Source organism: Parambassis ranga, chromosome 13 (assembly GCF_900634625.1).
Source record: "Parambassis ranga chromosome 13, fParRan2.1, whole genome shotgun sequence".
NCBI lineage: Eukaryota > Metazoa > Chordata > Actinopteri > Ambassidae > Parambassis > Parambassis ranga.
In genome coordinates, this window is record NC_041033.1 from 4,551,431 (window position 1) to 4,576,887 (window position 25,457).

Sequence of the window (25,457 nt, forward strand, 5' to 3'; positions counted from 1 at the left end):
TGTGACCCTGCTTCAAAACTTTTCACGCCTCACATACTTCATGCAATTGAGCTGAAATTCACTATGTCCACTCAGGACACCACAGGGAATAGACGCATTCCAACACTCTTACAAAAGTCTTACGGTGTGGTGGGGGCGTGGCCTCAAAGTTGACCATTCGCCATTACAAAGGAACTCCCTGTATTTTTTGCCCTAATCTGTAGCCCCGCTGGCCAGTTTGACACAGGTTCATGAAAATTAGCACACATGTGTATCACCCCAAGACGCACAAAAAAGTCTCTTGGACCCCGCCTCCAAACCCAACAGGAAGTCCGCCATTTTGACTTTTGTGTCAATTGTTTGCCTATTTTTGACCCTGCTTCAAAACTTTTCACGCCTCACATACTTCATGCAATTGAGCTGAAATTCACTGTGTCCACTCAGGACACCATAGGGAATAGACGCATTCCAAAACTCTTTCAAAAGTATTACCGTGAGGTGGGGGCGTGGCCTCAAATTTGACCATTCGCCATTACAAAGGAACTTGCTCTATTCTATGTAGTACTACCCATATACTTCATGCAATGTGGACAAAATCTTACACTACTGCTATGGACCCGAGTCTGAACAGATATATATGCTAATAGGATGATACGGTCATAGCGCCACCTACTGGTAGCAGGAAAGTTTGGTTGTAAACATGTGTTTGTTGTATATCTGTGGAAATGAGAGGAGGAGAGAATAGCACAGGAGAGTATAGGAGACGAGAGCATAGGAGAGAAGACTGCGATGACCCCGCGGATCGCAAGGTGCGCGAGGGCCCGCAATGCTGCTTGCAGCTTTAATTAGGGCCCGAGCACCGAATGGTGCAAGAGCCCTATTGAAACCCTTAGGATTATTATTTTTTTTTTTCTTTCCCCCCCTTAGATCGCATTTTTGGGGGCCTTAACATGTCCAAAAACTCACCAAAGTTGGTAGAAAAATTCATTCGCCCGAAAAATTTTGAAATTTGCTGACGTTTGAAACGCACATAGGAAAATGACTCTATAGCGCCCCCAACGTGTAGCCCCTCTGGCCAGTTTGACACAGGATTATGAAAATTAGCACACATATGTATCACCTCAAGACGCACAAAAAAGTCTCTTGGACCCCCCCTCCAAACCCAACAGGAAGTCCGCTATTTGAAGGTTTGTGGCCATTTTTGGCGATGTGTGACCCTGCTGCCAAACTTTTCACGCCTCGCATACTTCATAGAATTGAGCTGAAATTCACTGTGTCCACTCAGGACACCATAGGGAATAGACGCATTCCAAAACTCTTACAAAAGTCTGACGGTGTGGCCGGGGCGTGGCCTCAAAGTTTGACCATTTCAGAGGACACAGGAAGTCGCTATAACTTCTTTGTTTTCTGTCCCATCTGTACCAAATGTCACATGTATGATCAGAGTCTGACCCTAAACACATCTATACAACAATATTGAGGCTTTGACAGAGCGCCACCTACTGGCTACACAAAATGTTGTGTTTTCATAGGTTTTTCTGCCTGCCCCCCTGGCCTGTTTTGAGTAGGGTCATGAAAATTGGTACACATGTGTATCACCCCAAGATGCACAACAAAGTCTCTTGGACCCCCCCTCCAAACCCAACAGGAAGTCCGCAATTTTGAAATTTCTGTTAATTTTTGGCGATTTGTGACCCTCCTACAAAACTTTTCACGCCTCGCATACTTCATCCAAATGAGCTAAAACTCACTGTGTCCACTCAGGACACCATAGGGAATAGACGCATTCAAAAACTCTTACAAAAGTCTGACGGTGTGGCGGGGGCGTGGCCTCAAAGTTGACCATTCGCCATTACAAAGGAACTCACTGTAATGATTGCCCTAATGCGTAGCCCCTCTGGCCAGTTTGACACAGGATCATGAGAATTAGCACACATGTGTATCACCCCAAGACGCACAAAAAAGTCTCTTAGACCCCCCCTCCAAACCCAACAGGAAGTCCGCCATTTTGACTTTTGTGGCCATTTTTTGCCTATTTGTGACCCTGCTTCAAAACTTTTCACGCCTCACATACTTCATGCAATTGAGCTGAAATTCACTGTGTCCACTCAGGACACCATAGGGAATAGACGCATTCCAACACTCTTTCAAAAGTATTACCGTGCGGCGGGGGTGTGGCCTCAAAGTTGACAATTCGCAAGTACAAAGGAACTCGCTGTGTTTTATGCAGTACTACCCATATACATCATGCAATGTGGACAAAATCTTACACTACTGCTATGGACCCGAGTCTGAACAGATATATATGCTAATAGGATGATACGGTCATAGCGCCACCTACTGGTAGCAGGAAAGTTTGGTTGTAAACATGTGTTTGTTGTATATCTGTGGAAATGAGAGGAGGAGAGCATAGCACAGGAGAGTATAGGAGACGAGGGCATAGGAGAGAAGACTGCGATGACCCCGCGGATCGCAAGGTGCGCGAGGGCCCGCAATGCTGCTTGCAGCTTTAATTAGGGCCCGAGCACCGAATGGTGCAAGAGCCCTATTGAAACCCTTAGGATTATTATTAGGGCCCGAGCACCGAATGGTGCAAGAGCCCTATTGAAACCCTTAGGATTATTATTAGGGCCCGAGCACCGAATGGTGCAAGAGCCCTATTGAAACCCTTAGGATTATTATTTTTAGGGCCCGAGCACCGAATGGTGCAAGAGCCCTATTGAAACCCTTAGGATTATTATTAGGGCCCGAGCACCGAATGGTGCAAGAGCCCTATTGAAACCCTTAGGATTATTATTTTTTTTTTTTTTTTTTTTTTTTTTTTTTTTTTTTTTTTTCCCCCTCCGAGATCGCATTTTTGGAGGCCTTAACATGCCCAAAAACTCACCAAACTTGGTAGAAAAATTCATTCGCCCGAAAAATTTTGAAATTTGCTGACTTTTGAAATGCACATATAAAAATGGCTCTATAGCGCCCCCAACGCGTAGCCCCTCTGGCCGGTTTGACACAGGATTATGAAAATTGGCACACATATGTATCACCTCAAGACGCACAAAAAAGTCTCTTGGACCCCCCCTCCAAACCCAACAGGAAGTCCGCCATGTGAAGGTTTGTGGCCATTTTTGGCAATGTGTGACCCTGCTGCCAAACTTTTCACGCCTCGCATACTTCAACGGATTGAGCTGAAATTCGCCGTGTCCACTCAGGACACCATAGGGAATAGACGCATTCCAAAACTCTTACAAAAGTCTGACGGTGTGGCCGGGGCGTGGCCTCAAAGTTTGACCATTTCTGAGGACACAGAAAGTCTCTATAACTTCTTCGTTTTCTGTCCGATCTGTACGAAATGTCACATGTATGATCAGAGTCTGACCCTAAACACATCTATACAACAATATTGAGGCTTTGACAGAGCGCCACCTACTGGCTACACAAAATGTTGTGTTTTCATAGGTTTTTCTGCCTGCCCCCCTGGCCTGTTTTGAGTAGGGGCATGAAAATTGGTACACATGTGTATCACCCCAAGATGCACAAAAAAGTCTCTTGGACCCCCCCTCCAAACCCAACAGGAAGTCCGCAATTTTGACATTTCTGTTAATTTTTGGCGATTTGTGACCCTCCTACAAAACTTTTCATGCCTCGCATACTTCATCCAAATAATCTAAAACTCACTGTGTCCACTCAGGACACCATAGGGAATAGACGCATTCAAAAACTCTTACAAAAGTCTGACGGTGTGGCGGGGGCGTGGCCTCAAAGTTGACCATTCGCCATTACAAAGGAACTCACTGTATTTATTGCCCTAATGCGTAGCCCCGCTGGCCAGTTTGACACAGGATCATGAGAATTAGCACACATGTGTATCACCCCAAGACGCACAAAAAAGTCTCTTGGACCCCCCCTCCAAACCCAACAGGAAGTCCACCATTTTGACTTTTTTTTTGTAATTTTTACCGTTTTCTGACCCTGCTATAAAACTTTTCATGCCTCGCATACTTCATGCAATTCAGCTGAAATTCACTGTGTCCACTCAGGACACCATAGGGAATAGACGCATTCCAAAACTCTTTCAAAAGTATTACCGTGTGGTGGGGGAGTGGCCTCAAAGTTGACCATTCGCCATTACAAAGGAACTCGCTGTGTTTTATGCAGTACTACCCATATACTTTATGCAGTGTGGACAAAGTCTTACAGTACTGCCATGGAGCCGAGTCTAAACAGATATATATGCTAATAGGATGATACGGTCATAGCGCCACCTACTGGTAGCAGGAAAGTTTGGTTGTAAACATGTGTTTGTTGTATATCTGTGGAAATGAGAGGAGGAGAGAATAGCACAGGAGAGTATAGGAGACGAGAGCATAGGAGAGAAGACTGCGATGACCCCGCGGATCGCAAGGTGCGCGAGGGCCCGCAATGCTGCTTGCAGCTTTAATTTTTTTTTTTTTTTTTTTTTTTTTTTTTTTTTTTTTTTTTTTCCCCCTCCGAGATCGCATTTTTGGAGGCCTTAACATGCCCAAAAACTCACCAAACTTGGTAGAAAAATTCATTCGCCCGAAAAATTTTGAAATTTGCTGACTTTTGAAATGCACATATAAAAATGGCTCTATAGCGCCCCCAACGCGTAGCCCCTCTGGCCGGTTTGACACAGGATTATGAAAATTGGCACACATATGTATCACCTCAAGACGCACAAAAAAGTCTCTTGGACCCCCCCTCCAAACCCAACAGGAAGTCCGCCATTTGAAGGTTTGTGGCCATTTTTGGCGATGTGTGACCCTGCTGCCAAACTTTTCACGCCTCGCATACTTCAACGGATTGAGCTGAAATTCGCCGTGTCCACTCAGGACACCATAGGGAATAGACGCATTCCAAAACTCTTACAAAAGTCTTACGGTGTGGCCGGGGCGTGGCCTCAAAGTTTGACCATTTCTGAGGACACAGAAAGTCTCTATAACTTCTTCGTTTTCTGTCCGATCTGTACGAAATGTCACATGTATGATCAGAGTCTGACCCTAAACACATCTATACAACAATATTGAGGCTTTGACAGAGCGCCACCTACTGGCTACACAAAATGTTGTGTTTTCATAGGTTTTTCTGCCTGCCCCCCTGGCCTGTTTTGAGTAGGGTCATGAAAATTGGTACACATGTGTATCACCCCAAGATGCACAAAAAAGTCTCTTGGACCCCCCCTCCAAACCCAACAGGAAGTCCGCAATTTTGAAATTTCTGTTAATTTTTGGCGATTTGTGACCCTCCTACAAAACTTTTCACGCCTCGCATACTTCCTCCAAATGAGCTAAAACTCACTGTGTCCACTCAGGACACCATAGGGAATAGACGCATTCAAAAACTCTTACAAAAGTCTGACGGTGTGGCGGGGGCGTGGCCTCAAACTTGACCATTCGCCATTACAAAGGAACTCACTGTATTTATTGCCCTAATGCGTAGCCCCGCTGGCCAGTTTGACACAAGTTCATGAAAATTAGCACACATGTGTATCACCCCAAGACGCACAAAAAAGTCTCTTGGACCCCGCCTCCAAACCCAACAGGAAGTCCGCCATTTTGACTTTTGTGGCAATTTTTTGCCTATTTTTGACCCTGCTTCAAAACTTTTCACGCCTCACATACTTCATGCAATTGAGCTGAAATTCACTGTGTCTACTCAGGACACCATAGGGAATAGATGCATTCCAAAACTCTTTCAAAAGTATTACCGTGTGGCAGGGGAGTGGCCTCAAAGTTGACCGTTCGCCATTACAAAGGAACTCCCTGTATTTTTTGCCCTAATGTGTAGCCCCGCTGGCCAGTTTGACACAGGTTCATGAAAATTAGCACACATGTGTATCACCCCAAGACGCACAAAAAAGTCTCTTGGACCCCCCCTCCAAACCCAACAGGAAGTCCGCCATTTTGACTTTTGTGGCCATTTTTTGCCTATTTTTGACCCTGCTTCAAAACTTTTCACGCCTCACATACTTCATGCAATTGAGCTGAAATTCACTGTGTCCACTCAGGACACCACAGGGAATAGACGCATTCCAAAACTCTTACAAAAGTCTTACGGTGTGGTGGGGGCGTGGCCTCAAAGTTGACCATTCGCCATTACAAAGGAACTCCCTGTATTTTTTGCCCTAATGTGTAGCCCCGCTGGCCAGTTTGACACAGGTTCATGAAAATTAGCACACATGTGTATCACCCCAAGACGCACAAAAAAGTCTCTTGGACCCCGCCTCCAAACCCAACAGGAAGTCCGCCATTTTGACTTTTGTGGCCATTTTTTGCCTATTTTTGACCCTGCTTCAAAACTTTTCACGCCTCACATACTTCATGCAATTGAGCTAAAACTCACTGTGTCCACTCAGGACACCATAGGGAATAGACGCATTCCAAAACTCTTACAAAAGTCTTACAGTGTGGTGGGGGCGTGGCCTCAAAGTTGACCATTCGCCATTACAAAGGAACTCCCTGTATTTTTTGCCCTAACGCGTAGCCCCGCTGGCCAGTTTCACACAGGATCATGAAAATTAGCACAGATGTGTATCACCCCAAGACGCACAAAAAAGTCTCTTGGACCCCCCCTCCAAACCCAACAGGAACTCCGCCATTTTGAAATTTCTGTTAATTTTTGGCGATTTGTGACCCTCCTACAAAACTTTTCACGCCTCGCATACTTCATCCAAATGACCTAAAACTCACTGTGTCCACTCAGGACACCATAGGGAATAGACGCATTCCAAAACTCTTACAAAAGTCTGACGGTGTGGCGGGGGCGTGGCCTCAAAGTTGACCATTCGCCATTACAAAGGAACTCACTGTATTTATTGCCCTAATGCGTAGCCCCGCTGGCCAGTTTGACACAGGATCATGAGAATTAGCACACATGTGTATCACCCCAAGACGCACAAAAAAGTCTCTTGGACCCCCCCTCCAAACCCAACAGGAAGTCTGCCATTTTGACTTTTGTGGCCATTTTGTGCCTATTTGTGACCCTGCTTCAAAACTTTTCACGCCTCACATACTTCATGCAATTGAGCTGAAATTCACTGTGTCCACTCAGGACACCATAGGGAATAGACGCATTCCAAAACTCTTTCAAAAGTATTACCGTGTGGCAGGGGAGTGGCCTCAAAGTTGACCATTCGCCATTACAAAGGAACTCGCTGTGTTTTATGCAGTACTACCCATATACTTTATGCAATGTGTACAAAATCTTACAGTACTGCTATGGACCCGAGTCTGAACAGATATATATGCTAATAGGATGATATGGTCATAGCGCCACCTACTGGTAGCAGGAAAGTTTGGTTGTAAACGTGTTCGTTGTATATCTGTGGAAATGAGAGGAGGAGAGAATAGGACAGGAGAGTATAGGAGACGAGAGCATAGGAGAGAAGACTGCGATGACCCCGCGGATCGCAAGGTGCGCGAGGGCCCGCAATGCTGCTTGCAGCTTTAATTCATTTTTTTTTTTCCTTCCCCCCCTAAGATCGCATTTTTGGGGGCCTTAACATGCCCAAAAACTCACCAAACTTGGTAGAAAAATTCATTAGCCCGAAAAATTTTGAAATTTGCTGACTTTTGAAATGCACATATAAAAATGGCTCTATAGCGCCCCCAACGCGTAGCCCCTCTGGCCGGTTTGACACAGGATTATGAAAATTGGCACACATATGTATCACCTCAAGACGCACAAAAAAGTCTCTTAGACCCCCCCTCCAAACCCAACAGGAAGTCCGCCATTTGAAGGTTTGTGGCCATTTTTGGCGATGTGTGACCCTGCTGCCAAACTTTTCACGCCTCGCATACGTCATCGGATTGAGCTGAAATTCGCCGTGTCCACTCAGGACACCATAGGGAATAGACGCATTCCAAAACTCTTACAAAAGTCTGACGGTGTGGCCGGGGCGTGGCCTCAAAGTTTGACCATTTCTGAGGACACAGAAAGTCTCTATAACTTCTTCGTTTTCTGTCCGATCTGTACGAAATGTCACATGTATGATCAGAGTCTGACCCTAAACACATCTATACAACAATATTGAGGCTTTGACAGAGCGCCACCTACTGGCTACACAAAATGTTGTGTTTTCATAGGTTTTTCTGCCTGCCCCTGTGGCCTGTTTTGAGTAGGGTCACGAAAATTGGCACACATGTTTATCACCCCAAGACGCACAAAAAAGTCTCTTGGACCCCCCCTCCAAACCCAACAGGAAGTCCGCCATTTTGAAATGTCTGTTAATTTTTGGCGATTTGTGACCCTGCTACAAAACTTTTCACGCCTCGCATACTTCATCCAATTGAGCTAAAACTCACTGTGTCAACTCAGGACACCTTAGGGAATAGACGCATTCCAAAACTCTTACAAAAGTCTGACGGTGTGGTGGGGGCGTGGCCTCAAAGTTGACCATTTGCCATTACAAAGGAACTCCCTGTATTTTTTGCCCTAACGCGTAGCCCCGCTGGCCAGTTTGACACAGGATCATGAAAATTAGCACACATGTGTATCACCCCAAGACGCACAAAAAAGTCTCTTGGACCCCCCCTCCAAACCCAACAGGAAGTCCGCCATTTTGACTTTTGTGGCCATTTTTTGCCTATTTGTGACCCTGCTTCAAAACTTTTCAATCCTCACATACTTCATGCAATTGAGCTGAAATTCACTGTGTCCACTTAGGACACCATAGGGAACAGACGCATTCCAAAACTCTTTCAAAAGTATTACTGTGTGGCGGGGGATTTGCCTCAAAGTTGACCATTCGCCATTACAAAGGAACTCGCTGTGTTTTATGCATTACCACCCATATACTTTATGCAATGTGGCCAAAATCTTACACTACTGCTATGGACCCGAGTCTGAACAGTTATATATACTAATAGGATGATACGGTCATAGCGCCACCTACTGCTAACAGGAAAGATTGGTTGTAAATATGTGTTTGTTGTACACCTCTGCAAATGACAGTAGAGGAGAGCATAGCACAGGAGAGTATGGGAGACAAGAGCATAGCAGAGAAGACAGCGATAGCCCCCGCGGATCGCAAGGTGCGCGAGGGCCCGCAATGCTGCTTGCAGCTTTAATTTTTTTTTTTTTTCTTTCCCCCCCTTAGATCGCATTTTTGGGGGCCTTAACATGCCCAAAAACTCACCAAACTTGGTAGAAAAATTCATTCGCCCAAAAAATTTTGAAATTTGCTGACTTTTGAAATGCACATATAAAAATGGCTCTATAGCGCCCCCAACGCGTAGCCCCTCTGGCCGGTTTGACACAGGATTATGAAAATTGGCACATATATGTATCACCTCAAGACGCACAAAAAAGTCTCTTGGACCCCCCCTCCAAACCCAACAGGAAGTCCGCCATTTGAAGGTTTGTGGCCATTTTTGGCGATGTGTGACCCTGCTGCCAAACTTTTCACGCCTCGCATACGTCATCGGATTGAGCTGAAATTCGCCGTGTCCACTCAGGACACCATAGGGAATAGACGCATTCCAAAACTCTTACAAAAGTCTGACGGTGTGGCCGGGGCGTGGCCTCAAAGTTTGACCATTTCTGAGGACACAGAAAGTCTCTATAACTTCTTCGTTTTCTGTCTGATCTGTACGAAATGTCACATGTATCATCAGAGTCTGACCCTAAACACATCTATACAACAATATTGAGGCTTTGACAGAGCGCCACCTACTGGCTACACAAAATGTTGTGTTTTCATAGGTTTTTCTGCCTGCCCCTGTGGCCTGTTTTGAGTAGGGTCACGAAAATTGGCACACATGTTTATCACCCCAAGATGCACAAAAAAGTCTCTTGGACCCCCCCTCCAAACCCAACAGGAAGTCCGCCATTTTGAAATGTCTGTTAATTTGTGGCGATTTGTGACCCTGCTACAAAACTTTTCACGCCTCGCATACTTCATCCAATCAAGCTGAAAATCACTGTGTCCACTCAGGACACGATACAGAATAGACGCATTCCAAAACTCTTACAAAAGTATTACGGTGTGGTGGGGGTGTGGCCTCAAAGTTGACCATTCGCCATTACAAATGAACTCCCTGTATTTATTGCCCTAACGCGTAGCCCCGCTGGCCAGTTTGACACAGGATCATGAAAATTGGCACACATGTGTATCACCCCAAGACGCACAAAAAAGTCTCTTGGACCCCCCCTCCAAACCCAACAGGAAGTCCGCCATTTTCACTTTTGTGGCCATTTTTTGCCTATTTGTGACCCTGCTTCAAAACTTTTCACGCATCACAAACTTCATGCAATTCAGCTGAAATTCACTGTGTCCACTCAGGACACCATAGGGAATAGACGCATTCCAAAACTCTTTCAAAAGTATTACCGTGTGGCGGGGGAGTGGCCTCAAAGTTGACCGTTCGCCATTACAAAGGAACTCGCTGTGTTTTATGCAGTACTACCCATATACTTCATGCAATGTGGCCAAAATCTTACAGTACTGCCATGGACCCGAGTCTGAACACATATATATGCTAATAGGATGATACGGTCATAGCGCCACCTACTGGTAGCAGGAAAGTGTGGTTGTAAACATGTGTTTGTTGTACATCTCTGCAAATGAGAGGAGAGGAGGGCATAGCACAGGAGAGTATAGGAGACGAGAGCATAGGAGAGAAGACAGCAATAGCCCCGCGGATCGCAAGGTGCGCGAGGGCCCGCAATGCTGCTTGCAGCTTTAATTTTTTTTTTTCTTCCTTCCCCCCCTTAGATCGCATTTTTGGGGGCCTTAACATGCCCAAAAACTCACCAAACTTGGTAGAAAAATTCATTCGCCCGAAAAATTTTGAAATTTGCTGACTTTTGAAATGCACATATAAAAATGGCTCTATAGCGCCCCCAACGCGTAGCCCCTCTGGCCGGTTTGACACAGGATTATGAAAATTGGCACGCATATGTATCACCTCAAGACGCACAAAAAAGTCTCTTGGACCCCCCCTCCAAACCCAACAGGAAGTCCGCCATTTGAAGGTTTGTGGCCATTTTTGGCGATGTGTGACCCTGCTGCCAAACTTTTCACGCCTCGCATACTTCAACGGATTGAGCTGAAATTCGCCGTGTCCACTCAGGACACCATAGGGAATAGACGCATTCCAAAACTCTTACAAAAGTCTTACGGTGTGGCCGGGGCGTGGCCTCAAAGTTTGACCATTTCTGAGGACACAGAAAGTCTCTATAACTTCTTCGTTTTCTGTCCGATCTGTACGAAATGTCACATGTATGATCAGAGTCTGACCCTAAACACATCTATACAACAATATTGAGGCTTTGACAGAGCGCCACCTACTGGCTACACAAAATGTTGTGTTTTCATAGGTTTTTCTGCCTGCCCCCCTGGCCTGTTTTGAGTAGGGTCATGAAAATTGGTACACATGTGTATCACCCCAAGATGCACAAAAAAGTCTCTTGGACCCCCCCTCCAAACCCAACAGGAAGTCCGCAATTTTGAAATTTCTGTTAATTTTTGGCGATTTGTGACCCTCCTACAAAACTTTTCACGCCTCGCATACTTCATCCAAATGAGCTAAAACTCACTGTGTCCACTCAGGACACCATAGGGAATAGACGCATTCCAAAACTCTTACAAAAGTCTGACGGTGTGGCGGGGGCGTGGCCTCAAAGTTGACCATTCGCCATTACAAAGGAACTCACTGTATTTATTGCCCTAATGCGTAGCCCCGCTGGCCAGTTTGACACAGGATCATGAGAATTAGCACACATGTGTATCAGCCCAAGACGCACAAAAAAGTCTCTTGGACCCCCCCTCCAAACCCAACAGGAAGTCCGCCATTTTGACTTTTGTGGCCATTTTTTGCCTATTTTTGACCCTGCTTCAAAACTTTTCACGCCTCACATACTTCATGCAATTGAGCTGAAATTCACTGTGTCCACTCAGGACACCACAGGGAATAGACGCATTCCAAAACTCTTACAAAAGTCTTACGGTGTGGTGGGGGCGTGGCCTCAAAGTTGACCGTTCGCCATTACAAAGGAACTCCCTGTATTTTTTGCCCTAATGCGTAGCCCCGCTGGCCAGTTTGACACAGGTTCATGAAAATTAGCACACATGTGTATCACCCCAAGACGCACAAAAAAGTCTCTTGGACCCCCCCTCCAAACCCAACAGGAAGTCCACCATTTTGACTTTTTTTTGTAATTTTTACCGTTTTCTGACCCTGCTATAAAACTTTTCATGCCTCGCATACTTCATGCAATTCAGCTGAAATTCACTGTGTCCACTCAGGACACCATAGGGAATAGACACATTCCAAAACTCTTTCAAAAGTATTACCGTGTGGTGGGGGAGTGGCCTCAAAGTTGACCATTCGCCATTACAAAGGAACTCGCTGTGTTTTATGCAGTACTACCCATATACTTCATGCCATGTGGACAAAATCTTACAGTACTGCTATGGACCCGAGTCTAAACAGATATATATGCTAATAGGATGATACGGTCATAGCGCCACCTACTGGTAGCAGGAAAGTTTGGTTGTAAACACGTGTTTGTTGTATATCTGTGGAAATGAGAGGAGGAGAGCATAGGACAGGAGAGCATAGGAGACAAGAGCATAGGAGAGAAGACTGCGCTGACCCCGCGGGTCGCAAGGTGCGCGAGGGCCCGCAATGCTGCTTGCAGCTTTAATTATGATTAACCCCACTTAATAGGGGTGGGACGGTTCAGCAAAAAAATCCGAACCGTTCAGTACACGTGTTTCGGTTCAGGGCGCGTTTTCTGTTCGGTTCTGGACATGCGCATCATGTAATACAGGGAGGCATTTTTACCACAGCATGGAGACGAGTCTTGCCAAGTTGGCGTCTCTCTCGCTAAGTTTTGCAGCTTTCCTTTTTTTAATCAAAAGCAACTAGTGACTCTCTCTGGTGACATTTGAAGACTGACGTGAAAGCACTTATAAACTGGCTAATTCTAATTCAGGCTACTGTCCTCGACAAGCAGCAGCCGTGAGCTCCTCCCCCCGCCTCAACGCACTCACAGCCGGTCAGTCTCTGTGGCTTCAGGCAGCAGGTTCAGCTGCAGGCGGAGCAGAGAGACCCACAGCACTCTGCGTCCAATCGTGGGCAAAGCTGCCGCAGGTCCCGTCAAGGTTTACAGAGCGGGATGTAAATTGCATATTTCAATGGCAAAAATAAAATAAAAACACGGACATCATTCATGGTGAATGTTGGATAAATAGGATGTATTTTATTTCCAGAGTGTTAAAAGTAGAAAAAACCTCAATGTAAACCGAACCGAAAACTGTGACCTCAGAACCGTGATACGAACCGAACCGTGGATTAGTGAACCGTTCCACCCCTACCACTTAACTAAGTTGCATAAATACCTGTGCTTCACATGTCCTAACTGCTGATGATAAGGCTGAGGTATGTTATGTAGTGATTTTAAACAATGAATGCACAGCAGTGTTTTACTTGACACTAACCAACAGGCTCCTTTTTATCCCCTTTTTCTCTGCTTTGAGCATTGTATTGACCTTGTGCTAATTTATTATACTCCATTATAGAGTTATCATTGAACCAACACCAACTTGCCCTTTTAACTCTGTTTTGTATATATTCTTTAATCCTTACTTGCTAAGGACATAAGAGAGGGTAGAAATAAATGAATGGCACTAATTAGGAAAAAACCCTCAACACTGCTCATCTGTTACTCTATTGACCCATTCAGCTTATTGTCTGGTTTCCTCCATCCATCCCTTAGCGATTAATCATCAACATGACCCAGCCTGATTGATCAATGTATCTTAGAACAAAGAGCAAGTCGCACAAACACCTTGACCTAAAGGGATGGTCAACATTTGATCTGTCTTGTGAAGTGCTGTTATGAACAGGTCCTCATTAAGCAGCTTGTTTGGCCGTCAGATGGAAATTCATCAAGGCTGTCTCTGAAGAAAGTAAGTAAATAAAGGTGGAGTGGTCATTTTAGAAAAATCAAAAAATACACAAAAGCGCAGGCTCTTTTGTAACAGAGAGAAAACGTGTTGGGCTTTTAATGCTTATCTGCAGCTCCAGCCAGCCTACGTTATGCAAACAGCTCTTTCTCCACACACTCAAAAGCAGGGGTCAAGGAGCTATTGACCTGTCTCACAAAAATCAAAGAGGACTTCACCTACAATGTGTAATAAAGATGGAGTAAAGGGAAATTTCCACTACAAATGCACTGAATGGACGTGGCTGGAAAATCCTTATTACCACTGCAAGACAGAATAACACAGGAATACAAATTGACTTGTGTCACAAAGCAAGACAGATGAACACACACACCCAAACAAGCACACTATGCCCTCACAAATTAAAGTTTCACTTCTTTGTTGTTTTGTTCAAAAAGTCCTGATAAGAATATTAACACATTCTGTAGTCAGAAAAACCTACTCCATAACTTCATTTTCTATGATATAGCCCTGATGACACATTTTTCCACCAATAGCTAAAAGGCATTTCAAAACATAACATAAGATGTTTTACAGCTTCTAAGTGTCACTAAAATCCATGGTTATCCTCTGAGTATTTGCTGGTCACCTTATCTCTCTCTCCTTACGACTCTTATCTGAGTTGCTGAACATACTTCCACACACATGAGACAAGCAACAGTAGCACATCAACATGGGCTTACAAGAAGCTGACCATAGCCTCTAGACAGACCGTGTTATCTTAGACACACTATTACACAGCACATGTAACAGCGAGTCAGACGAAAGGGGGTAGGCCTGTATGGACTGATAGTCCACCTGGCAGTGGGTGAAGAGAAGGAACATAAAATGTCAGGACTCACAGGAATGATGGGGGTGTAATGTTATGAGCGGATGGCAGTGACAGAACAATGCTGCACCAAGCAGACACCACTAGGGCTATTCAGTCAACCCCCATAGACTCCCATGTTAAAATGGCAAACATTACAGCAGAACAACATGTTGGCTTGATGCACAAAACGGTTTTGGTCTCAATTGAAATTTCTCTTTTGCGACAAGTCTCTTATTTTAATTAACTTAAAATTACACATAACGCTAAGGCTGGTGATTCTGCATTAACATTGGAGCACTGCAGGGTACAGTGCTTCACCTGCTGCCCAGAGTACACCTGGATGTAATCCTCTCGAACTTTCTGGTACAGAACATTTGGTTTAGCATGCAATTCAGTATAGCTAATTAATGATTAATGACAGACTTCATCTTGGCACACACAGATACTATTTAAGGCCTGAGTTCCACTCAGATAGCTGTATCAGTGTTATTGTTCTCAAAACTAAATCAAGCTAATTAGGTTAGCCCAACTTATTTGGCTATGACATCATGGATGTAAAACGGAGACAATCTGATGCTGTAAAGTAACTGATCATACATTTCTCTGCTTTAATTCATTTTATATCTTCTTCACACCAGCAGCAGCCATGTCTGTTATTGTTATTGTCGGTCATTTTGTTATCCGGCCTATTCTGTCATATCAGATTGAAATGTACAATTAGTGTGGTTACAATTTGGTGGGCAAAAGTCACTGTGACCTCACATCCATTCCATTCTTGCGTAATTTGGGTTTGTCATTTGTTTGATTGTTTACTTCTGGTACAAAACTTTGGTGTAAGGCCAAACAAAACATCACAGCATCACAGGTCTGAAACCTTGTTCAATGTTCAATGTAAAGATTTGCTGAAAGATTATAATTAAGTCTTCTGTGCCAATAATTCTTGTCACTGGCCTGACACATCATCATCATCATCCCATTGGTGCCAGTTAATTATTACATGGACACACAGTTTAACAATTAAAGTGGGGCAATACCGACATGCGACATTGGTTTTTATAGCCAAATAAAACATTATAAATATTAGCCTTCTGGTAAGGTCCCACTTTATGTTATTGCACAACGCCTAATAAACAGCTAACCTGAACACATTATGAAACAAACGTCTTTTTGGCGTTTGTATCCAGAGGACTTACATGCAATTACAACTTTTTGAAAAACAGATCATTTCATATTAGTTCAATGATTAATGATCTTGATCAGTGGATAAATGATCTGCTAGAGAAGAAAACGTGTGGGTAGAGGCGGGTTGGGTTACTTTCTGATTGTATCTGCTGTTTACGCATATTCAATTAGCAGCTTGGGGCTGTAGGTCTAGCTCCAAGATAACATCACAGCAAATATAGTCAATCCAGACCAGTGAAGACTTCAGCTGTTGTTTTAGGTGTCACTACAATTAACCATCTTAGCATGGTGATTCTCCCAAAGGAAAGGCTGGAAGTTCTCAGGTGGAAAAAACATCAGCTTATACCAGCATTGGCTTCAAAATAACCTAAAGTCCACTTTATCAGAATACAAACTGATGGAGATGTCCCATGTGGACGGACAATATGCTGAGGCTGGTTTTACTTTGCAAGAGCTCTGTACTCCTGGCCCTGCCAGTGTTTCTGTACAACCAGCCTTTCAGCGGCTCTCACAGCCAAGCTACACTGGCCTCTTTGAGCATCCACTGCCCACAACAAAACCCACACAACCACTACCACTGCCAATATCACACAAAGACACCATGTTACTACAACCCACGGTGAGGAGATGGGGGGCAGAGAGAACTCATTTATGTTAAAAGAGGTTATTCTCTCACTGTAGCTATTTTTATTTGACTCTATTTAGATGCTTTCACAATTTTGCTTCTGTAACAAATCATCTAAGCACAGCAGAGTGAGCTGAGATTAACAGAGTTGGTGTGGATGGATTTTTTTTTCCTCCCCTCTTTCAAAGAGCCGGAGGACCGAGCACGAGACCCAGCCAGGGTGACAGAGTGTCCAGCGCTGAATCAGTGGGTCGCAAGTTGTGTAACACAAAAACACACAGATTAACAGCACACTGAGAGCACACTGTGTGTGTGTGTCTGAAGGGGGTTGTTCTTTACAAAGAAACTTTTTCAAGAAAAGGAAACAGAGGCCCAAAGAAGTGTTACAGTTGTGGCTTTTCTTAATTTAAAGCCTCGATGCCACTGAATGGGTCCAGTTGGCCTATAAAACCAGTCTCTTCAAATAGCAGATTCTTTAGGCTTGACAGAAGTTTTGTCAGGAACCTTGCACACAGAGTCCAAACCAAACCCCACCCTTAATCATTCTGAGGGGCATGCTGCAAATCTGTGCCCCTCAATGTGCAATTCAGGGACCACAGGAGGCCTTTTAGGGCCACAAAATAATCAACAGTGCAGTGTCTTTGATTCATTTCTCAATATACCTGATTAGAAATGTACTGTATGAGAACGTAAACATCTATTTCTCCCTGAGCTGCAGCTCATACCAAATCCTTACGGAGATCCCATAATAAAGTGTTTATCTGCCGGCCCTGATTTGTAACAGTTTGAGAGCCCCCTGCTGTATGAACATGGTTGAATATCAACGACTCAAACTCTAAACCTTCTCTGAATTCCAACAAGTGCCTGCTTTACAGCATTAAGCAGTATAATCTCAGCTTTAAAGACAACCTTGTGGTTAACTTATGAACGCCACACACGATCGCTGTTCATGTTTAAGGTCAGCGCAGCACTGAACACCTGCACCGCTAATGCTGCTCATTTTACAGCACAGTATATGGATGCAGCAACAATGAATTGATGTATTGTCAACTAGTACTGGCTGATCTCAGTGCAGCCCACAGTCCCTGCCACATACAGTTACACTTCATGACTACTGTACTGTTGGTGTAAAGACAACATTATGTTCTCACAAACAAACAAGAGTAATTCCTAAAGAATGCCCTGGAGTGACTGGACTTAAATGAATTTAAATCTGGGGTATTTATTTGGAAACATGTAAATCTTGGAAAATGTCTTTGCAAAACAATATGGGAGTGTTGTGAAAGCATATAAACCAGCATGCTGCACTTTTCTTTTAAAGGAAGAGGATGTGCAGGAATGTTAACAGATAGATATTTTTTGTATGCAAATAAAATCAAAATACGTGTTTAGAATTTTATACTCGCTTTTCTTGAAGTTTTACAATGAAGTTTTGCACATGGCGTGCCTGCAACCCCCAGATGTTATGACCATATGCATGTGCTCTTATACACTTTGTGAAGCTAGCAGCCAAATACATCCAGTGTGTTTAACAGTTCAGCAACGTGTCCTTGTCCACTTATGTCACCACACAAGTGTACAAAGGGACAATTAAGGACTCCGGGACACATAAGCCGTACACACAGCGGCTTCCGACACCGCAAACCTCGGCCACTTTCACGTGAGAAGGCGGCAGCAAAACTTCGCTCAAAATATGACAACTTCTACTTGACCTGTCCTCAACCATACACATGCACGCTGGAGCAGACATTTCCAGAACCATACATGCATATTGTGTCAATCGGCGCATTTAAACATTACACTTGCAGCTCATTCATTTCACTCATATCATAACTTTTGACCACAGCTCGCTATTGTTAGCTAGTACCAGATGTTTAGCCTGCAAGACACGCAGCAGTAAGTTGGGAAGATTTCTCTGTGGAGTCTGGCTTCCACTCTCCACGCAAGAAAAGTGCTGTGAGGCCAGTGGAGAAAGTTCAGAGTGGCAACAAGTGGGTCTTACCAGAGTTTGTTCATACTGCAGCGCCCGCTGGTCCGAGCCGTCCCCTGCCATGGCTCTGCTCCGTGTCTCTACCCGGCGACTGGATGGAAGAGGTTTACAGCGTGGAAGTGAGAGGAACCCGACAGCCACAGTCTCTGTGTGTGCGCTCACTGGTTAAAGCATGGGTCTGACTTTAGTGTCTGTGAAGGAGTTCACAAACAGAACTCCCGCTAAGGAGTGCGTCCCGGTTACATTGCGTTCCTTCATTTTATAACCTCAAGTCCACAGCGAGACATACACAGTGAGGCGGGACTTGTGGCTTGAAGTGGAATCGACCCTCCCACCTGGAAGTGCTGTCAATCAAACCAGGAGGAACCGGCTCTCTGAGCTGCTCAGTAATAATTTACTCACAAGCAGTGAGCAAGCAAACGTTTGACTAGACATAGCATAATGATGTCTGATTGAGCCTAAGGCCCTGCCACTAACTCAGCTAAAAGCAATGCATCTTCATGTTATCTGTTCCTTTTCTACAAGGTTAAAAAAAATGTCTGACCTCTAAAACACAGACTAGTGCACTCTGACTGATGTCAAACAGCACCTTGAATCAGCTCATGTTCTAACATTAGAACCTGCTTCAGACAAACAACTACGACTTTTGTTTTCTCTCTTAGGAGTTCATTTAGTGAGCTGCAGCAGGTGCTGCTGGTCATCAGTCCTTGATGACTTGATCCTCAGCAGGTGTTCAGACCTCTATAAAAACAGATGTTCTGACAGTTTGCTGCTCTGGAACATTCAGGTGTGTGTTAACACAACGACAAGAGAAGTTAGAGAAGCAACTGTTGCTGCACATCCATCTGGAAAGACTTATAAAACCATTTCACACTATTCTGTTCTACTGTGAGGAAGATTATTCACAAGTGGAAAACATTCAAGACAGCTGTCAGTCTTCGCAGGAGTGGATGAAGTGCTACATGTCTGAGCCTACAGGCCTCACTGGGCATGTTGAATGTTTATATCCTTGACAGCACAATTAGAAGAAAATTGCACATGTGCAGTTTGTTTGGAAGGGTTGTCAAGAGAAAGAAGAGAAGCGCATGGAAGCAACACTGTAACTGAACAAAGCACAAAACACTTTGTGGTACAATGTCCTATACGGAGAGGACAGAGGAGGAGACCAAAGTGCACTTGTTTGTCCTTAATGCTCACCACCATGTCTGCGGAAAACTAAACACAACATTTCAGCGCAAACACATCAAGGCCACTGTCAGGCATGGCGGTGGAGGACTGGCGGTATGGGCCTGTTTTGCAGCCACAGGGTCAGGGTCAGGTTTAGGGCTGTTGCCTAATATTAATTAACTACTACAACTGGATGATTTTGTATTGTGTTTTCACACACACACAAAACCATGGAATCAAAATAGGGGTACTAACTTTTTAACATGACTGTAGACGTCCTTACAAAAAGACCTCAGACAGTTTGATGAACAGTCACATCTGTAAGCACTGTCAAGTCAAATGTCAGCCGTGTGTGACCTGTGACCCTGCACTGCAGGACAAAGCGGGTTCATAGATGGATATATGCGCACATCTCTCATACACTCTTTTTTTTTTTACATAGTGGACATAGGAGGAGGGAGATGTAAGAGTACAGATGAGTGAAAAGGTGAAGAGGAGATTGTGGTCAAATAGTAGAATCCCAGTTAAAGTGTATGCTTTAAAGTCAAAGTCAGAAGTGGATTATGTCAGTGAGCCGTAAACTCTGTCTGTGTTTAGAGCTGGAAGTTTTAACTCTTTTAGCTGCTCAGATGTTCACAGTTCTCAGATGTTAAATGCTAGCCAGTTGAGCAAAGGTTATCTCTTCCCGACGTCACACGCGCTCGGTTGAAATTGTCTTCAGGAAGCTGATACTGAGAAACTCAAGTTGTTTGATGTTCTTCTGCATGGATGTGAAACAAATACCTATTCATGGCTGTCAGCAGGGAGTTAAACCTGAGATGGAATTCTGCAGAAATACACACTTGAGCCCACATTCAAACAAAAACGTGTGTGTGTGTTTTTAGACAGAGCGGGTTAATCATTTAGCACTGCTACGCTTTGTGTGAGTCCCGTCTGAAAGTGACAGCCTTTGTAGTTTCAGCCCGCATCTTACGGAGCTGCTGTTCTCAAGGTTACGCGAGGGTTCGAAACTCATGATTAACAGCGGAAAATGACTGGAGGTACGTGATGAGCAGGGACACGGGTCATCAATGCATATCCAGATCTGGGTAGTGATGGCACATCCTGCAGCTCTTATTGGAATGTGCTGAGGTATTCCCAGGTCAGACGCGCTTAAGACTCGTCCTCTATCCTTCAGACATGCATGAAACCACCACAAACAGAGTTCTTGTATACAAGGACCAGCACAGCTTTTACATCATCAGTGAACAATGAACCATGCCTTAAAGGTCAAGGAGTCTTTTCCCCGTATTTATACAAGAGGATCGAATTCATGCCCTTTAATGCTTAAAACATAAAGCTGGCTTCACTCATGAAATTAGAGTGTTTATTATAAAATACTAGTCCTGGTTTAGCCCTGAGCAATTATCCTTATCCGTACTGTAAATCCCATATTTATGGACATGCAGGAATGTCTTGGAAGCTGGCTTATAATGCATGGTGATGACTGATAAGGGAAAGGTATGTTGATAACTCTTGTGGTTGTGTGAATTATAAAGTCTTTGGTCAAGTAGCTTGACAGTTTGGTAAAAGCTTGTATTTTATTTCCTACTATGGCATGTAATGTGAATGTGGTCTAAATGACCTGGGTCACCCTGAACCGCTAAAGAACTGCATTTAAGTGCCAATGATTTAACTCTGTCAGATTTTTATAGCTGTTCTTCTCTTAGCTGCTTGTTGATCAATCTAATGATTTAGCAGCACATCAGTGTGTTAGAGATCCATGGGACTTGCCGAAGATTTCGGTATTCAACTAATCAGTGTCAGAAGAGGTGGAATCCCTCAAAGTGACAGGGTTTAATGGTGTAATGAGAGAGGAATGAAGTCAACATCCAGCAGTGACTGAGGGCCAAATATGACTGATAGGAATGTACTTGATGTTAGACACGTGCTATAAGCCACAGACACATAAACAAAGTCCCGCCTCGCCTGTTTTCTTCTATTTAATGCACAAAAACATCCATATTGAGGATAATGCACTCCCTCAGCAGCACTAATACAAAAGCTAATGGTTTTTATTTGACAGTGTGTGTTTGCTTCAGGCCTGTGAGTGATGGCAAATGATGCAGATAATGCATGAATAAGTGTGTGTGTGTCCAAAGATGTTTGGATATGCGTCTGTTATTCACAGCCATATACACACAAATAAAATAAAATTAGTGAACTCTCCTCATTCTAAACTGTAGCTAATGATGGAGCATGTTGTACAATACAATTGGAACATTCCTGAGAATGGAGGTCAGCTTCTACTATCCATTCAGACCAGCGTGTGTGTGTGTGTGTGTGTGTGACTCAGGTATGATGGCAGCTTTTGTAGCAGGAGCTGCTGAGTTGTGACCGGGCTGTGATGACTCCTTTTCACATGGTCTGTGTCGACAAGACGGACCAGCGAAGCTGCATGGAAAGCCCACCACAGTTCACTGTTCCTAATCCTCTTTGGATTTTCTGACATCGATCAGCAGGTGTGTGTTCTCCCCAGCAGTTGACAATATTCTCTTTTTTTTGTAATTTGTACCCTTCTGCTCTCTTACACCTTTTTTTTATGTATGCAAAACCACAAAAGTTATTCAGAATCCAGTAACAGTCCAAAATCCAAAACGTTAGGGTTGAATAATTCCAGTGGTAAGCACAAAACAATGTGGCACTCAGTGTTGAAGAACAAGTAGTATACACAGGTGAGTAATTGGCTGATGAAACACAAGTGAAACACAAAAATAGGGTGAAACCAAACAAGGGGAGGGAGGGAGGTAACAACATGGCAAAGTACCACATTTGAAAATAAAACAGGTGATGATCAGTCTAAGCCTGCCATCACACAATAAACAGAAAACATCTAATATCACTATCAAACCATCATATCTTCATTCTAGGTTTGCCCAGATGCATTTGTGCATATTGTGTGTATGTACAATGTGTTTGTTTCATGCACTCCTCACTAAAGCACGTGATATTTGCTTCAGTCTGCTTTAATAAGCAGTGAAATTAAACGTGCCATCTCCAAGTCTTCGTCATCTTCCTCTCGTTCCTCCTCTTCCTCCTTCTGTTGGAACCATCGCACAAATTTGATGCAGCTGTTCAACAAGATCTTCTTATTTCTGACATGCAAATTTCAAATTATTTGCATAAGACACTGTGTCATTGTAACTCCATCCTTATTCCCTGTGTACAACACTGACCCCTTTTGTCGGCTATAGTGAACAGATACCCTGTATACACTGTATAACATAAAAGAATGCAGTTGGCTTTAAAAGGCCCAAGAGGATGAATTAATTCACTGGTGGCATCACATGATTTCAACATAACAAATCTGCATAGTTTTGAAAAGCAAGGTGCCTGGTTAGAGAGGGCGAGGCTAAATACAACTTACTTCAGGTGAGGTCACCATGAGGCAAGCTGAAAGTTGATGGAGCGAGCATGCAAGCACAGCCACAAGCCTGAGCTCCTCCACTGTGAGGATAGCATGTACCTCAACCAAATGGTGACATTAAAATACTCTCATAAGGTTTAAAAAACAAACAAACACACAAAACAACTAGGCTGAATAGAGGGAGTTAAAGTGCACAAACCACTGCAGTTCCACAAATGGCCACTTGAGACTGGTTACAGTAGACAATCAGTCTCCTGGAACTCCTTGTTAGAAAGTGCAGCTTTACAGCAGAACTAACATTACATTACATATTGGTAGTAAATACCTAAGCTAAACACCTCATAATGCATTATTTAGCATTTTATAGATATCAAGTATGTCCCAGAGGCACACAATAAGGCAAGATGCACCTGGCCCTGAAACTGAAACATGGAGTCCAGCCACCATTCGCACAGTTACAAGGCCTTCTGTGACTACAATGAGAAATGTAAGAGCATGGAGATGAAGGGGGTTCCAGTAGATGAAGAACAGACTGACTCTGTTACACATTAACAGCCTTATCATTAAATATGGATTAAAACATCACATATCTCCCTCTGAGTGGCCTCTGTGCACATAATTCTGTGTGTGTGTATGTGTGGATCATGGTCTTTCATCTCAGCACTGACACAAGGTAGGATTCAGCCATCAGATCCTGAATCCCCTGAGAACAACTTTTGTTGTTTTTCCATCACGGTCTGAATTCTAATAGCATGCAACCATACAAACACACACACACACAGCTTGGACACACTTTTTGTCTTTCTTCAAACCACGTTCTGTCTTTGCTTAGATTGTTCCTGTTACATCTCTATCTACTGCAGTGACGAGCTGTGTGCCTCCACAGAACTGCAGTGACGCTTTGATGTGTGGCCCCAACAGCCAGGTGAGCTTCTAGTGAGCAATGATAACACACAAACACACACACACAACAACAACAACAACAAAACATTTCTTGTGTCACTTGTAGATATTTGGTTGTTCTATGCAGCACATAAGTTAGCCCTTATTCAGCCATTAAAACCTGTCAGGTGATGCATGTGCTTACATTTTTCTCCATCAATAACAGATAAGATGTCAGCATAATTACCTGTCATACAACGCTGCTTCCTGTATGTTCTCTCTCTTTGAATCTGGATTTTCCACCACAGATTATTTCTGGATGGAGTGGGCTTCCAAAGGCTTATCAGATCTTACTTGAGCTTTTTGATCGTAGTCTCCTTAAAGTCCAGGTGAGTGAATCAGACCAGAATCCCCCCAAAATGGTTTCTTCACCTCTCTCCAAATTTAGCACTTTATAGTCCTCAATAAGAAGACCAGAATCTGCTTTAAAATAAAAGAAATCTCCATTGGAGATGGACGAGCACGCTTTGGCTGTAATGTTTTAGTCCTGATGACTGGGTGAAGAGTTGCAATAAAATTATTCCATATGCAAATAACTTTTACCCAAATTTACTTTAATATAATTCTTTTATTTAAAAACATTTGATGACACCTTTTTTATATCATGTACGAATCATGTGTACCCTGGTGTCTTTATGTTGCAGCACTAGTTTACTGAGATCATTGTGTTTATGTTGCATTCATAATTAAATACACAAATAAACCGGTGCCAGACAGCTTTCACAACTTATTTGTGCCTCTCTGTGTTCCCTCTGAGGTCAAAGTGCAAATATAAAGACATAAATCAACAAACTAATTTTCCTTTTTTGGTTTTTAGTTATTAAACACACACACTCACACACAGGGACCGTCAGTTGATCTAGTGTCCTCCACATCAAATGTATCCATTTCCTTACGTCTATCTTCGGCTCTTACCAGCAACAAGATGCGACTGAAGCAAACTCACCTTCAGTCTAAACACACTCACACTCCGGTTTGTTCACACTCACACTTGATGTCACTCTGACACAGAGTGCACGATGTGCACATTAAGTGATCAGAAGGTGACAAAAACTCATGTTGCCCTCCATTAAACAAAGAACCCTTTAAACAATAATCAACCCTCACTTCTTTAAAAACGTCACATAAAGCTGTACCTGCATTTTATAGACAAGACAAAAAGCACAGCACCAAAACACATATTGTCATAGTTCAGTGTTTTAGGCACACCTCAGCCCACTATGGTCACAGGTTTGATTCCACTTCATTGATATTACCACTTCTACCTATTGTATGAAAATACACTATGTTCCCTTTTCTCCTATAATGTGCATTAGTTAGTGAGACAGTAATATAAAATGCAGTGCCAATACTAATCTACATGTATCATTCATGCAGTAATGTATACTT

At 43.6% G+C, this 25,457-nt stretch overlaps 1 protein-coding gene across 3 annotated transcripts in view; it reads right to left on the reverse strand.

Moving 5' to 3' along the window:
• LOC114444285 (chloride channel protein 2-like) overlaps nt 1-18,832 on the reverse strand; it is a 135,299-nt gene extending 116,467 nt beyond the window's left edge. For all 3 annotated transcript variants that reach the window (XM_028418719.1, XM_028418718.1, XM_028418720.1), the window contains exon 1: nt 18,566-18,832. In XM_028418719.1, the coding sequence (XP_028274520.1) occupies nt 18,566-18,616 (51 nt within the window). In that variant the 5' untranslated portion in view covers nt 18,617-18,832. The remainder of the gene's footprint in view (nt 1-18,565) is intronic.
• Between the last annotated feature and the right edge of the window lie 6,625 nt (nt 18,833-25,457).